General features: G+C 45.2%; 1 protein-coding gene and 1 non-coding gene across 3 annotated transcripts in view; one reads left to right on the top strand and one right to left on the bottom strand.

Moving 5' to 3' along the window:
- The window catches only part of ccdc82 (coiled-coil domain containing 82), a 67,597-nt gene that overhangs the window by 37,272 nt on the left and 13,574 nt on the right, over positions 1–16,751 (bottom strand). For both annotated transcript variants that reach the window (XM_078221772.1, XM_078221771.1), the window contains exons 3-5: positions 11,900–12,071; positions 8,535–8,627; positions 2,732–2,856 (exon numbers count right to left, since the gene is read on the bottom strand). In XM_078221772.1, coding sequence (XP_078077898.1) covers positions 2,732–2,856; positions 8,535–8,627; positions 11,900–12,071 — 390 coding nt within the window. The remainder of the gene's footprint in view (positions 1–2,731; positions 2,857–8,534; positions 8,628–11,899; positions 12,072–16,751) is intronic.
- On the top strand, positions 14,376–14,567 carry LOC144500187 (U2 spliceosomal RNA). The gene has a single exon (XR_013498955.1). It is a non-coding gene; the product is annotated as a U2 spliceosomal RNA (small nuclear RNA).

Raw genomic sequence — 16,751 nt, 5'->3', positions numbered from 1 at the left:
GACCGTCTCTCTGTCCTTGAAGCACTGACCATCTCTGTCCTTGAAGCACTGAACATCTCTCTGTCCTTGAAGCACTGACCGTCTCTCTGTCCTTGAAGCACTGAACATCTCTCTGTCCTTGAAGCACTGACCGTCTCTCTGTCCTTGAAGCACTGAACATCTCTCTGTCCTTGAAGCACTGACCGTCTCTCTGTCCTTGAAGCACTGAACATCTCTCTGTCCTTGAAGCACTGACCGTCTCTGTCCTTGAAGCACTGACCGTCACTCTGTCGTTGAAGCACTGACCGTCACTCTGTCGTTGAAGCACTGACCGTCTCCCTATCCTTGAAGCACTGACCGTCTCCCTGTCCTTGAAGCACTGACCATCACTCTGTCCTTGAAGCACTGACTATCTCCCTGTCCTTGAAGCACTGACCATCTCCCTGTCCTTGAAGCATTGGCCGTCTCTCTGCCCTTGAAGTACTGACCGTCTCCCTGTCCTTGAAGCACTGACCGTCACTCTGTCCCTGAAGCACTGACCGTCTCCCTGTCCTTGAAGCACTGACCGTCTCTGTTCTTGAAGCACTGACCGTCACTCTGTCCTTGAAGCACTGACCGTCTCCCTGTCCTTGAAGCACTGACCGTCATTCTGTCCTTGAAGCACTGACCGTCACTCTGTCCCTGAAGCACTGACCGTCTCCCTGTCCTTGAAGCACTGACCGTCATTCTGTCCTTGAAGCACTGACCATCACTCTGTCCCTGAAGCACTGACTGTCTCTCTGTCCTTGAAGCACTGACCGTCTCTGTTCTTGAAGCACTGACTGTCACTCTGTCCTTGAAGCATTGACCGTCACTCTGTCCTTGAAGCACTGACCGTCACTCTGTCCTTGAAGCACTGACCGTCACTCTGTCCTTGAAGCACTGACCGTCACTCTGTCCTTGAAGAACTGACCGTCACTCTGTCCTTGAAGCACTGACCATCACTCTGTCCTTGAAGCACTAACCGTCACTCTGTCTTTGAAGCACTGACCGTCTCCCTGTCCTTGAAGCACTGACCGTCACTCTGTCCTTGAAGCACTGACCGTCACTCTGTCCTTGAAGCACTGACCGTCACTCTGTCCTTGAAGCACTGACCGTCACCCTGTCCTTGAAGCACGTTACACAAATCGCTATTCAACCATGATAGCCAAATCATCAAAATACATTCCAGCGCCCTCATCGACAAACTTGGGGCCCGATTTTACCAAAATGTACGTGCGCGAAATCGCGGTAAAGTTGGGCGTCGGGCGCGAATTGGACCGGAGCCGGCAAAACGCGTATGTGCGCGCTGGATAGAGGATTCCGAGCTCGGATCCCGCCCTTAGGCTCCGATTGATAAAATCGGGCCCTTGTTCTTTTCTTGCAGCACAAGGCAGCATACAACTGGAAGTTGCAGCAGCCAACTGAAAGGTCACAGGTGATGTATCTGTGTGCCCTAAGCCCAAGAAGGTGGCCCTGGCCTTTTTTGAGATGGCCATGGCTAGCAACAGGTTAAAAGATGGTAATATCTCCATATCTAATCCTCCATCTTACATTTGACTTTCTTCTCACCTATTTTGGATTTACAAGCTGCGGGTGATGTGAGCATGTGCTGATATTTATTATGTGCTTCAAGTTTCACAATGTAATTACTGCTAAAAAGCCACAAAACTGAGGGAGAAGAAACCCAAATGAAACTGAAATCAATAAACATCTGGGTGAAATCTCCCCACTTGCTGAAGTCATTCCTGGCACAAAGAAAGATGGTTGCGGTGATTGGAGGCTCCTCATCTCAGGTTCAGAACATCACTGCAGGAATTCCACAGGAGAGTGTACGAGGCTAAACCATCTTCAGCTACTTCATCAATGACCTTCTTGTCATCACAAGGAGGGAATATTCTCTGACCCGTGTTCTATTCCATTTGTAACTCCATGGATAATAAAGCAATCCATGCCCATGTAGTGTAGACTTGGGCAATATTCAGGCTTCGGCTAATAAATGTCAAGCCACATTGATGCCACACAAGTGCCATCTCCCAAAAGAGGGTCTAACCATCTGTCTTGACATTCAATGGCATTACCATCCTTGAAACCCCCCACCATCAATGTCCTGGGAGTCACCATTGATGGTGACTGTTCTATCCAGTGAGACAATGATCTGGAAGCAACCATTAATACCTCACATCCTTATGGGTTTCTTCTCTCTCAGTTTTGTGGCTTTTTAGCAGTAATTACATTGTGAAACTTGAAGCACATAATAAATATCAGTACATGCTCACATCACCCGCAGCTTGTAAATCCATATTCATTTGGTTAGATGTGATATAATGGTTTATCAGTAACGTACTTTCCTGGAGACTCATTTTGAACAATGCCCAGTGCACCAGAACATGTCAACTGAGAGTATTCAAGCCTTGTCTACATCACAGGTGTCTGAAATGGACAGAGGAAGTAGAGTAGTGAGAAATTCTATCCTCCTAAATTCCATTTTTGTATTCTTATGTCTTTCTCTTGAGAAGACAACAACTTTCACTATATTACAGTTGGAATGCCCACTGGCTCAATCCCTCACCCAAGGATTTGTCTTCATGTGTGCGCCTCAGCAAGAGTGTCACTGGGCTATTTGAGGAAATAGACAGCCTAAGGTGGGGCATTTGGCATCATGTATAAGCCCGACCCTGTCCTTACTTGATATGCAGAGAAAACACAAAAGAATCACATTCTTAAAACTCACCTGGTAGCGTTTTTTCATTTTACTCGTTGTCTTTAAGTTTACAAGACGCGTTTCAATATAACGACCATCTAAATGATCCAGTGATTTCAGCATTTCTTGTGCATATTTCTTTTTCCTGCTTCCCTCTGTTGGAACACACAGTAAAGAGGAGAATAATATCAGAAACTGCAGAAAATACTCAACAGGTCTGGCAGCATCTGTGGAGACAGAAGCAGAGTTAACATTTCAGGTCACTGAGGGTTGGGGTTGAGTATATTCAAGGTTGAGATAAACAGATTTTTATTCTTTCAGGGAGGGAATCAAAAGCCGGAATCTTACGGCCGTTCACGCCAGTAGGATGTTCTGGTCCTGCTGCACTGAATGGGAGATTTGGATGGGCGTCGAATTGTCTGTCCTCGTTGCAGTGACAGTGGGCATGAATGGTCGGTAAGTTTGTGCCCAAAGAAATGGGGAGTCAGCAGGAAAGTGAAGTAGTGGCAGAATATCAGCCATGATTGTATTGAATAGCAGAGCAGGTTCAAGGCCTGTATAGTCTACTCCTGTTCATATTTCATATGATATTTTGCTAAGACTATTTCTCTCTCCACAGATTCTGCTTACCCTACTGAGTATTTCCAGAATGTTCTGGTGTTATTTTCAGATTTCCAGCATCTGCCATATTTTGCTTTTGTGGAAAGTAATATCCTTTGGCTTCTAGATACTTTCACAATACAGCGTAAAGTTGTTAAATTCTGAGGTACCAGAGCCAGGCAAATCTGTAGTCACCAGATCGCTGTTGATCACTGACTGTTCAATCTGAATTTGGTGAAGTTTCACACACAAAATGGCGTCGGGCTGTGGAAGGGAGGCCTGTCCATGACATAGGCCTGTAGGGGTAATTATGTCACAGGAACTGGTCATCTTCTCTAACAGTTCCAGATAACTCTGCAAGCCAGTGGTGGTATCATTTGGACAGGCAGTAAAAGTGTGCCAGTGCCCTATACTGCTAAGCTGCATACTTTAAAAAAAAAATATCTTCAGGATGTGGGTGACTGTGGGCAAGGTCACATTTATTGTCTGTCCCGATCTGCTCTGATAAAGTGATGGTGGTGGACCTGCCCCTCAAACTGCTGCAGTTTCTGTCCTGATGGTGCACCACTGATGGTGTCAGAGAATGAATTTCAGGGCTTTGACCCAGTGAAGATGAAGGAACAGCAGGATCCATTCATGCTAAAATGGAAAAGATAGAAAGCTTGCAGTGTTGATGTTACCTTAATCTTGTTGATTGGATTAACAGCAATAGCATCCCTAAAATTTGACTCTTGTCAACTTGCATCTAAAATCTCTGGATTTGGGTAAATGAGATTTCTTCTTATGGAACACTAACTCCATCCTGAGCAAACAGAAACATAACCCAGTAATACAAAAGCAAAATACTACAATTGATAAACAATAGAAAATGCTCAACTGGATTGGCAGCATCCATGGGGCTAGAAACAGATTTAATATTTCTGGATCTGTTTTGGGGCCACTGCTGTTTGTAATATTTATTAATGATCTGGATGAGGGTATAGTTGGGTGGATTAGCAAATTTGCTGATGACACCAAAGTCGGTGGTGTGGTAGACAGTGAGGAAGGGTGTCGTAGTTTGCAGGAAGACTTAGACAGGTTGCAAAGTTGGGCCGAGAGGTGGCGGATGGAGTTTAATGCGGAGAAGTGTGAGGTAATTCACTTTGGTAGGAATAACAGATGTGTTGAGTATAGGGCTAACGGGAGGACTTTGAATAGTGTGGAGGAGCAGAGGGATCTAGGTGTATGTGTGCATAGATCCCTGAAAGTTGGGAATCAAGTAGATAAGGTTGTTAAGAAGGCATATGGTGTCTTGGCGTTTATTGGTAGGGGGATTGAATTTAGGAGTCGTAGCGTTATGTTGCAACTGTACACAACTCTGGTGCGGCCGCACTTGGAGTACTGTGTGCAGTTCTGGTCCCCACATTACAGGAAGGATGTGGAGGCTTTGGAGAGGGTGCAGAGGAGGTTTACCAGGATGTTGCCTGGTATGGAGGGGAGATCCTATGAGGAGAGGCTGAGGGATTTGGGATTGTTTTCGCTGGAAAGGCGGCGGCTAAGAGGGGATCTTATTGAAACATATAAGATGATTAGAGGTTTAGATAGGGTGGATAGTGATAGCCTTTTTCCTCTGATGGAGAAATCCAGCACGAGGGGGCATGGCTTTAAATTGAGGGGGGGTAGTTATAGAACCGATGTCAGGGGTAGGTTCTTTACCCAGAGGGTGGTGAGGGATTGGAATGCCCTGCCAGCATCAGTAGTAAATGCGCCTAGTTTGGGGGCGTTTAAGAGATCCGTAGATAGGTTCATGGACGAAAAGAAATTGGTTTAGGTTGGAGGGTCACAGTTTGTTTTTTTTTAACTGGTCGGTGCAACATCGTGGGCCGAAGGGCCTGTTCTGCGCTGTAATGTTCTATGTTCTATGTTCTATGGTTATTGACCCTTCACCATTCTGACTCTGATTTTTTCATCAATTATTCTTCAATTCCTTTTCCTGCTTTTCTCTTTTACCTCCTCTTCTCTGCTGATGAATACAGTAAACTGGCTGCTGAGGACTCTTTATTCACTCGTTCATACGGTGTGGGCATTACTGAGACCAACATTTGTTACCCATCTCTAATTGTCCTTGAAAAGGTGGTGGTGAACCATCTTCTTAAACAGTTGTAATCCATGTAATGTAAGTACATCCACCGTGCTGTTGGGGAGAGAGCTATAGGCTTTGATCCAATAACAATGAATATATTTCCAAGTTAGGACTTATTTTAGCTTGGGAAGCGAGCTTGCAGGTGGCGTTCCCATGCGTCTGCCGCCCTTGTCCTTCGAGGTGGTAGAGTTGTTGGGTTTGGGAAGTATAGTCACAGAGGCTTAGAAGAGTTGCTGCAGTCATACTGTAGTTGCTACACACTGCTGCTACTTACATCAGGGGCGGAAGGAGTGAATGTTTAAGGTTTGGATGAGGTTCTGATCAACTGCTTTATCCTGCATGATATTGAGCTTCTTAGTGTTGATGGAGCTGTATTCCTCTAAGCAAGTGGAAAGTATTCCATCACACTCCTGATATATGCCTTGTAGATGATGGACAGGCTTTGGGGAGTCAGCTACGGCGAGTGACTCGCCTCAATTCCCAGCCTCTGACCCGCTGTTGTAGGCCACAGTATTTATATGGCTGGTCCAGTTCAGTTTCTGGTCAATGGTAACCCCCAGAATGTTGATGATCAGAGTTTCACTGATGGTTCATTCATTGAATGTTAGGAGCAGATGGTTAGATTTTTTTTCTCACGCTGGAGATGGTTATTGCTTGGCATTTAGACCAAGGTTATAATGAGGTTTGGAACCAAGTGGCCCTGAGGGAATGTACTTGAGCATTGGTGAGTAGGTTATTGGTGAGTACGTGCTATCAAGTATGTGCCACTTGATAGCAATGCCAATGACACCTTCCATCACTTTGCTATTGCTTTCATTTGAGAGTAGACTAGTGGAGCAGTAATTGGCTGGATTGGATTTACCCTGCTGGTTATGGACAAGCCAAATCTGGGAAATATTTGGGTAGATTCCATTATTTTGCAGCTGTACTGAATTAGCCTGGCTCGACCTGCAGCAAATCTTCACTATTACACTGGGGTGTTATCAGAGCCTGTGGCTTTAGTTGTATTCAGTGCATTCAGCCACACCTAGTTTTTTAAAAATTCATTCACGGGACATGGGCATCATTGGCTGCCCATCCCGGGTTGCCTGAGGGCAGTTGAGAGTAAACCACATTGCTGTGGCTCTAGAGTCATATGTGGACCAGACCCGTAAGGACGGCAGATTTCCTTCCCTAAAGGACATTAGTGAACCAGATGGGTTTTTCCGACAATCGACAATGGTTTCATCGTCATCAGTAGATTCTTAATTCCAGGTATTTTTTTATTGAATTCAAATTCCACCAGCTGCCATGGCGGGATTTGAACCCGGGACTCCAGAACATTAGCTGAGTTTCTGGATTAATAGTCTAGCGATAATATCACTTGGCCATCGCCTCCCCAGGCTTCACACATAAGAATAAGTATTACATGGAGTGAATTGAATTGGCTGAAGGCTGATAACTATGATGTTGGGAGGAGGTTGAGATGGGTCATTCACTTGGCATTTCTGACAAAGATGTTTGAAAGTCCTTCAGTCTTCTCTTTCACACTAATGTGATGATTGGGATGTTTGCAGTGCCTCATTCTCCAATTAATTGTTTAATTGCCCACCATCATTCATGATTGAATGTGTCTGGTTGCAGAGATTTGACTTGATCACTTGGTTGTGGGATCGCTTAGCTCTGTCTTTAACATGCTACAATGTTGTTGTTAGAGAGCATGGAGTTGTGTGTGATAGCTTCGCCAGGTCAGTACCTCCTTTTCAGCTATGTCCTGGACCCCTTATTGAATTGGAAAGCCTTGGTTTCCTGGTTTGAAGGTAATGGGAGAGTGAGAGATGTCCCAATACATGAATCTACAAATTTTGATTGAATACATTTCTGCTGCTGCTGATGGCCCACAGTGCCTCATAGATGCCCAGTTCTGAGCTGCAGTTCATAGAATCCTACAGTGCAGAAGGAGGCCATTCAGCCCATCGAATCTGCACCGACCACAATCCTATTGTGGTCATGTCCCCATAACCCCATGCATTTACCCTAGCTAGTCCCCTGACAATAAGGGGCAATTTAGCATGGCCAATCCACCTAACCCGCACATCTTTGGACTATGGGAGGAAACCGGAGCACCCGGAGGAAACCCACGCAGACACAGGGAGAATGTGCAAACTCCATACAGACAGTGACCCAAGCAGGGAATCGAACCCGGGTCCCCGGCGCTGTGAGGCAGCACCGCTAACCACTGTGCCACCGTGCCGCAGTTGTACCACCCAGCACAATAGAGAATATGCTCACCATGAAGATGGTTCTTGTCTCCACTAGGTCTGTGTGATGGTCACTGTAACCAATATGGTCAGATAGATCTGCAACAGGTGGATTGGTGAGGGTGAGGCGAAGTAGGTCTTTCCTTCTTTTTGATTCCCTCAGCACCATCCGCAGGCCCAGTCTGGCAGATGTGTTCTTCAAGACTCGAGACAGTTACATCAGTCGTGGTGCTACTAAACCATTTCTTGACAATGGACCTGAAGTCCCCTACTGGTGGTCATTCCTTATGTGTGAAGCCTGACAGTACTGCTAGTAGACTACTGAGTTTACGGAGGCACCACACTTGAGTTTGGGTCTGTCCTTACTCAGCAGTGGATCACTGATGTTTTTACCCTCCATAACAGATTGCATGGAGTCCAAATCTATCACTGCATTATTCCTGTTGCTGCAACTAAAATCGTCTCAGTCAGAACACAATGGGAATCAAATAGATTCAAGATAAGAGGGGGAAAGTTTAAGGGAGGTGTGCGGGGAGGTTTTCACACAGAGAATGGTGGGTGCCTGGAACACGTTGCCAGAGGAGGTGGTGGAAGCAGTCACATTAGCAACATTTAAGAGGCATCTGGATGGGTACATCAATAGGGAGGGAATAGAGGGATACGGATCAGTAAAGGGCAGAAGATTGTTTCTTTAGTTTAGTTAAGGCAACATGATCGGCACCGACTTGGAGGACCGAAGGGCCTGTTCCTGTGCTGTACTTCTCTTTGTTTTAAATGGTCCCTTCCATTGCACACAGTCCCCCAGTGGACACTGCCTTTATTCACTGAAATATTGAGAAACTCCCACTTCCCTTTATAAAGCAATACTCACCATATAAGGATTTGAGGAAATTGCCATCAAATGCATTGATCATCAAAGCTTTCACAACTCTTTTGAAGTGGGTTTGCAGATCATGGATGAGTACTGCAAATATAAATAGAAACAAATTTATATTGGTCCTTAACTCTTAACCTGATTTCAATACTGGCAGATTTCCTGTGGTATTGATCAATGTGTGTCAGTGCTTTTAGAAGATCAAGGCTGTTATGCTGAGTAGCCATGATGTGGAGATGCCGGCTTGGACTGGGGTGGGCACAGTAAGAAGTCTCACAACACCAGGTTAAAGTCCAACAGGTTTATTTGGCAGCACTAGCTTTTGGAGTCTCAGGCTCCTTCTTCAGGTGGCTTGTGCTGCCAAATAAACCTGTTAGACTTTAACCTGGTGTTGTGAGCCTTCTTACTATGCTGAGTAGTTATCAGGGACATTGAAGTACCAACATTAGGGGTGTCCCTGTGGTGGGAAAGCACTTCTGAAAATACCGGAAGGGTTCTCAGGATTTAGAGTGGGGAGTGGCGGAAGGGGGGGATAGACATTACACTGTGATGTATGAGGGACTATGCAGTAGGCACTGGGATCTGGGCGAATCGAAGAGGAAGATTTCAGAATCTAAAATTCAATGATGTAAAATTGGGGAGTATGGGGTTTGGGGAATGGTGAACGCTTAGAGGTTCACAGGATCTGGGAAATCTGGGAGTGAGCAGTGTTCTAGAGTTGAGTAAGATTCTTCGGTGCATGAGGGAATATGAATGCAGGTAGGAGAATCACAAGCCAATATTGGTCACAAAGTCTGTATTTCTAACAATGGCAGCATGGTAGCACAGTGGTTAGCATTGCTGTCTCACAGCTCCAGGGACCTGGATTTGATCACTGTCTGTGCTGAGTCAGCACGTTCTCCCCATGTGTGCATGGGTTTTCTCCAGGTGCTCCAGTTTCTTCCCACAGTCTGAAAGAAGTGCTGGTTGGCTGCATTTCCATTCTAAATTCTCCCTCAGTGAACCCGAACAGGTGCTGGAGTGTGGCGACTAGGGGATTTCCACAGTAACTTCACTGCAGTGTTATTGGAAGCCTACTTGTGACACTACTGAAAAAAATTTATCAATGCAACCTTCAAGTCGAGGAATTGCACTGTGCGGTTACAGCATTAACTTTTCTGTAATCAATGCAGACTCTTAGTGATATACCATGTTTTGGTGCCAGGATGACTGGAGCACTCCAGCTACTTTGACTTGGTTCAATTATATCATTGTCCAGCAGAAATTTAATTTCCTCTGACTAGGACCAATGTTCCAGGATTGAGTTAGTTAGGGTTTTGTTGATTGGTGTAACATTTCCCACATCAATGTCATGCAAAGTTCACCATAGTCTATACACACTGACATTATTTTTTAGCACCATGGCTATGTCATTCTGAGATTCCTCTGGAAGATGGTGTAATATTTTATCCAAATATTTTAACAGCTTGGTATTGGCTATTTCCATTACTGAGGGTTTGGTATGAGAAGTTTAATTCTCTGACTCATTATTTGAACCTTCAAGTGTGTTCACATCACGATATTCTTTCTTTGCTACTGAGAGTACACTCCCTGGTTGACCAGCATCACTGTCCTAACACCATTTCAGAATATCTATATCACACATTCATTGATGTTACCTTCTGTCCAGGGTACTAATTACATAGTTTACCTCCCCAAGTCTCTTTTCAGCATAATAAGGTCCACTAGCCTTCAGTGATTCACCCAGCAGAAGTAACAGAACTACTACTTTATCTCCAAGTTTAAAAGTTCAAGTTGCATCGTTCTTATCTGCTTGGTTTTTCATTACTTGTTGGGAAATAGAGTCATAGGGGTTTACAGCATGGAAACAGGCCCTTTGGCCCAACTTGTCCATGCCGCCCTTTTTTTTAAAAACCCCAAAGCTAATCCCAATTGCCTGCATTTGGTCCGTATCCCTCTATACCCATCGTACCCATGTAACTATCTAAATGTTTTTTTAAAAGACAAAATTGTACCCGCCTCCACTACTACCTCTGGCAGCTTGTTCCAGACATTCACCACCCTCTGTGTGGAAAAAATTGTCCCTCTGGACACTTTTGTATCTCTCCCTTCTCACCTTAAACCTATGCCCTCTAGTTTTAGACTCCCCTACCTTTGGGAAAAGATATTGACTATCTGGCTGATCTGTTCCCCTTATTACTTTATAGACCTCTATAAGATCACCCCTCAGCCTCCTACGCTCCAGAGAAAAAAGTCCCAGTCCATCCAGCCTCTCCTTATAACTCAATCCATCAAGTCCCGGTAGCATCCTAGTAAATCTATTCTGCACTCTTTCTAGTTTAATAATATCCTTTCTATAATAGGGTGACCAGAATTGTACACAGTATTCCAAGAGTGGCCTTACCAATGTCTTGTACAACTTCAACAAGATGACCCAACTCGTGTATTCAATGTTCTGACCGATGAAAACAAGCATGCCGAATGCCTTCTTCACCACTCTGTTCACCTGTGACTCCACTTTCAAGAAGCTATGAACATGTACCCCTAGATCTCTTTGTTCTGTAACTCTCCCCAACACCCTACCATTAACTGAGTAAGTCCTGCCCTGGTTCAATCTACCAAAATGCATCACCTCGCATTTGCCTAAATTAAACTCCATTTGCCATTCGTCAGTCCACTGGCCCAATTGATCAAGATCCTGTTGCAATTGGAGATAACTTTCTTCACTGTCCACTATGCCACCAATCTTGGTGTCATCTGCAAACTTACTAACCATGCCTCCTATATTCTCATCCAAATCATTAATATAAATGACAAGTAACAGTGGACCCAGCACTGATCCCTGAGGCACACCGCTGGTCACAGGCCTCCAGTTTGGAAAACAACTCTCTACAACCACCCTTTGGCTTCTGTTAAGAAGCCAATTTTGTATCCATTTAGATACCTCACCCTCACCCTCGACAATTTCTTTCAAATTTAATTGATCATGATCAAAATGTTCCATCAGTCCGTGATCAAATAGATTTTTAAAATTAATATTTTTTCACAAGTGTTAAACTGGAACATTTCTGCAACAAGCTCAAACGTATCTGATCTGAGAGAACTTAACATTGTCATCACCTGCAAAACATCAAATTAACCCAGTCTGTTTATCTTAACAAAATCAAATATAAGAAAATCAAAAAGAGTTGAAAATAAATGAGTTTTTATTGTTCCTCCAAAACTCTGCAAACAATAGAGTTAAACTTCAGTTAAGGTTTGTGATTGGTCAGCCTTGAGTTAATGACAATTGACTTTTGCCTTCTGATTATACAAGGATCATAAGAGCAATCCCACAAAAATATAAACCCGTTTTTACTTACACTTTGGAAGGTGTTTTGCCAGGACAGATGTTGATGGTTCAGGTTGCCCTGATGTTGTCACCTGGGGCTCTTTTTCATCAAAGACAATGAAGTCTTTTAAACTGTCATTTTCCCATTCGGAGGTGCTTACCACTTGGGACGGAGAAGATGACCTCGAGTCTTTTTCTGATTCCTGATGAGCAGATAGAAAAATATCACAATATCTTGGAAATGTAAAGGATCCATTTCTATATAAATCCACTCTACCATCTTAGTGTCTCAGATGTTACTGAGTACAGATAAAACCACTGGGGTAAAAGTCTGAAATATTTTCCTGACTCTAAATGAAGCAAACCTCAGGCTATTATTTTAACATAACAACACACAGTATTCAACCCGACCTCAACTGTATTCACAGAGACACATGAACATGAATCCTGTTCAGTGTTAGATCTGACAATCTCTCATTATGCACCATACAGGAATCACCAACAGTGAATGTAGTGTACAGTTTGGCTTTTCTGCCAGAAGTCACCCAGATTTACCTTTCTGGCTCAAACTGGATTGCTGTCAGATGTGTGCATTGTGATGACTCCCAGAAGAGTGAACGTTTACTTGAACAATGCTGTTTTGCTGGTCACTAATGAGCTGCAGATTGTAGGAGTGGACGCATGTGGTGGCATTGAGCAAAGTTCAAAGGGCCATGGGAGCACAAGCTTGTTCCTTGGTTCTTCAGGGATCCTTCTCTATGTAAAACTACAATGTCGTGTCATGCTGCTGTTGTCATCCATGTAGCAGGAGAAATTAAAGTCACTTGTTTGAACAATTATTTAGCATCTAATACTTGTCTAAACATCAGTTCAGCTATTTATCTAATGTTTGCAGATGTCCACAGACTGTAATGACCCCATGTCCTAGACTCTAGTCAGTCAGAGTGGCGTCTGTGCATTTCCATTTTTGGAAAGCAAAACCTCTGCCTACTCTGTTCATCAAGCCAATTGCTGTATTCTCTGGTATAAAATAACCACAGTAAGAGTTTTAACAACACCAGGTTAAAGTCCAACAGGTTTATTGGTAGCAAATAAACCTGTTGGACTTTAACCTGGTGTTGTTAAAACTCTTACTGTGTTCACCCCAGTCCAACGCCGGCATCTCCACATCATAAAATAACCAGGCAGTGGCTGTTGGGTGCTTCCAGTGCAGTTTCTGTAGCCTGACATCAATACAAGAAGCAAAGATAAAGAATTCCCAATGCTCTGTGCCAGATGGGGGAACAAGGCAGAGAAAATGACAACAAATTAACAAAAGGTTGAAAGGCAGAGGGCAAAGAAAAATAAACAAAACATCTTGTAGGCAACTGAGATAAAAACTTTTAACATCTGTATTTAATAGAATCATTGCTCCATAAATTGTCTTCTGCGTCCTCAATTAACTTTGCCATCCCAGGCATCTGTATAAAACAGTCTTCAGTGTGAATAAATACAGAAATGATGGCAAATATATTCTATGATAGTGTAGCAGTACAATGCCACCTCATTTGCATACGTCCACCCAAAAATGGGGAGGCAGTGACACAGTGGTATTCTCACTGGACTAGCAATCCAGAGACCCAGGTAAATGCTCTGGGGTTCAACTGGCAGATAGTTGAATTTAAACTCAGTAAAACAGCCGAAATTAAAAGTCTAATGATGACCATGAAACCATTATTGATTGTTGTAAATACAAAACCCATCTGGTTCACTAATGTCCTTTTGGGAAGGAAAATTGTCCGCCTTTTGGCTAAGATCAAGTGTAGTATGGATCGGATGCTGTGCTTGGTTGAGGTCATTGGGTTACATTCAAGCTTCATTTGAAGCAATTTTTAAAAGTGGCATCTTGGCCTTTTGGCTAAGATGCAAATGAGATCAAGCCTTGGAGGAGTTGAGTCTGCACCTACCCTAATCAGCTTGGCTCATGTAGATCAGGCCCAAGACAGGTGTGAAGGCCCTGTCTTGTCAGCTTGGATCGGAAATGTCTCAACTTTTTGAGACTCTGAATTGGACTTGATTTGATTGAATTGGAAAAGTATAAAAAAAACTGTCCGCCCGAAACTTGCTGATCTTCCAGTTGAAAGATTTGTCCTCGACCGAGTGCTGCAGACTGGCACATTCCAAGGTCCAGGACTATGTGCTGAGGGACGCGCTCAAGCTTGGGGCAGCCGCCGCAAAGGCACAATGGGGAAAGGCCACCGTGTAAAGCCTTCCAACCGAGGCAGACCGAGGGCCCGGTAACTGCAGAATACCCTCGGCCTGCGTAACTGTGTGCCAACCTGAAAAATAACAGCACACGGTAAACTCTGATGTAGGTATATAGTTTTAAGTAATGAATGTAATGTCGTGTAAATAAGTACTGTATTGTACTGTAAAAATGATTCCTTTTTGCACTGTTTGTAACTTTTGGATCTGTCGTTTTGCAATGGTTTATTTGAGTTTTCTTTTGGAAATGAAAAAAAACTGCCATCGCTTCTTGGCCTTTCGGCTAAGATCAAGTGTAGTATCAACATGCTGTACTTGGTTGATGTCATTAGGTTACATTTTAGCTTCATTTGAAGCTATTTTTAAAAGCGGCATCTCAGCCTTTTGGCCAAGATGCAAATGAGATCAAGCCTTGGAGGAGGAGCTATGCCTACTCCAATCAGCTTGGATCAAGCCCAAGACAGGAGGTGAGAGCCCTGTCTTGTCAGCTTGGATCGGGAATGTCTCAACTTGTTGAGACTCTGAATTGGACTTGATTTGATTGAATTGGAATAAAAACAAAAAAAAATTGCCATCTTTACCTAGTCTGGCCAACATGTGATTCCAGACCCACGGCGATATGGTTGATTCTTAAAAGCTCTCTAACATGGCCTAGCAAGCCACTCAATTATTCAACAGCTACGAAGAAAACACAAAGGAATGAAACTGAAGGACCATCCAACATCGACCTAGGACCAGAAATAACAATGGCAAACCCAGCCTTGTCAAACCTACGACGTCCTCCTTAGTAACATCTGGGAACTTGTGCCAAAATTGGGAGGGCTGTCTCACAGACTAGTCAAGCAACAGCCTGACATAGTTGTACTCACAGGCCCTATTTTACCATCATGTTGCGCCCGTTTTTGGGCACGCAAACTTGGTAATGTCGGGTGTGAGCCGAATAGCGCGATCCGCGCCCGCCTCCGCGCCGGTTCCCACTTTACCAAGGCCCGAAAATGGCCGCGATCGGGACCATGCCCAAAGCGACGGCCATCTAAATGCATTTACATGCATTTAAGTTGACTAGATGGGCTGCACGCCCAACCTTACCGGTACTTCCCCCTTTACCACTGCGATCGCCCATCCAGAATTGGCGCAAAATGGACATGCTTCGATTCGGGCGCTCCAGTTAGTGAGGAGGTAGGTGCCTAGTGCCCGACAGCCCTCTGCTTGAAATCGGTGGGTGGCGGGTCCACTGCCTGCCACCAGTGGAGGGGAAGGGGGGTCCACCGCCACTCTGCCTGAGATCAGTGGAGGGGAAGGGGGGTCCGCTGCCACTCTGTCTGAGATCAGTGGGGGGGAAGGGGAGTCCGCTGCCACTCTGCCTGAGATCAGTGGGGGCAGAAAGGGGGGGGTCCCCTGCCACTCTGCTTGAGATCAGTGGGGGCGGGAAGGGGGTGTCCGCTGCCACCCTGTCTGAGATCAGTGGGGGGAGACGGGGGGGGGGGGGGGGGTCCGCTGCCACTCTGTCTGAGATCAGTGGGGGGGGGGGGGGGGGGGGAAGGGGGAGGGGCCCGTGATCTGGGTGGTCTAGGGGTGGGGGATAAGGGGGTCAGTAATGTTGGGGGGGTGGGGCAATATCTGTGGGGGCCAGGGGGTGGCATTATCCAGCCCGGGAGCAATGAGGGCAGCCACATTCTATTTATTTTTCTGCGCATGCACAGTTGGAGGCGCCGATCGGAGCTGCAGGATTTCAGGCGCGTTAAGCCCCGCCCACAGGCTTCTACAGCACGATTCAGAATCGCTGATATTTTTTCAGGCAGAGTGTGTATGGGAGCGCCTGAGAACGGATCTAAAAGTCGGATCTGAAACACTCCCAGTTTCAAGTCCACCCAGCACGTAGAATCAAAATTGTAAAATAGGGCGCACAGAATCATACCTTACATTGTCCCAGACACCACCATCACCATTCTCTGGGTATGTCCTCTCTCAGCGGCAGGAAAGACCCAGTAGAGGTGGCTGCACAGTGGAATACAGTTGCGAGGGAGTTGCCCTGAGAGTTCTCAACATCGACTCTGGACTTCATGAAGTCTCATGGCACCAGGTCAAACATGCGCAAGGAAACCTTCTGTTGATTACCACGTACCATAGAATCATAGAAACCCTACAGTACAGAAAGAGGCCATTCGGCCCATCGAGTCTGCACTGACCACAATCCCACCCAGGCCCTACCCCCATATCCCTACCATTTTCCCTCAGCTGATGAATCAGTTCTCCTCCATGTTGAACAGCACTTGGAGGAAGCACTGAGAGTGGCAAGGATATAGAATGTACAGTGGGTGGGGACTTCAATGTCCATCACCAAGAATGGATTGGTAGTACTACCACAGACCGAGCAAGCCGGGTCCTAATGGACATAGCTGCTAGACTGAGACTGCAGCAGGTGGTGAGGGAACCAACAACAGGGGAAAACATACTTAACCTCATCCTCACCAACCTGCCTGCCACAGATACATCTATCCATGATAATATCAGTAGGAGTGACCACCACACACTGTGTTGTGTAGCAGTATCACTGTGCTAAATGGGAGAGACTTCAAGCAGATCTAACAACTCAAGACTGGGCATCCAGGAGGCACTGTGGGCCATCAGCAGCAGCA

The sequence above is a fragment of the Mustelus asterias genome, chromosome 10 (genome assembly GCF_964213995.1).
Source record: "Mustelus asterias chromosome 10, sMusAst1.hap1.1, whole genome shotgun sequence".
In the NCBI taxonomy this organism is placed as follows: domain Eukaryota; kingdom Metazoa; phylum Chordata; class Chondrichthyes; order Carcharhiniformes; family Triakidae; genus Mustelus; species Mustelus asterias.
This window is presented reverse-complemented; position numbering and strand designations above follow the sequence as displayed.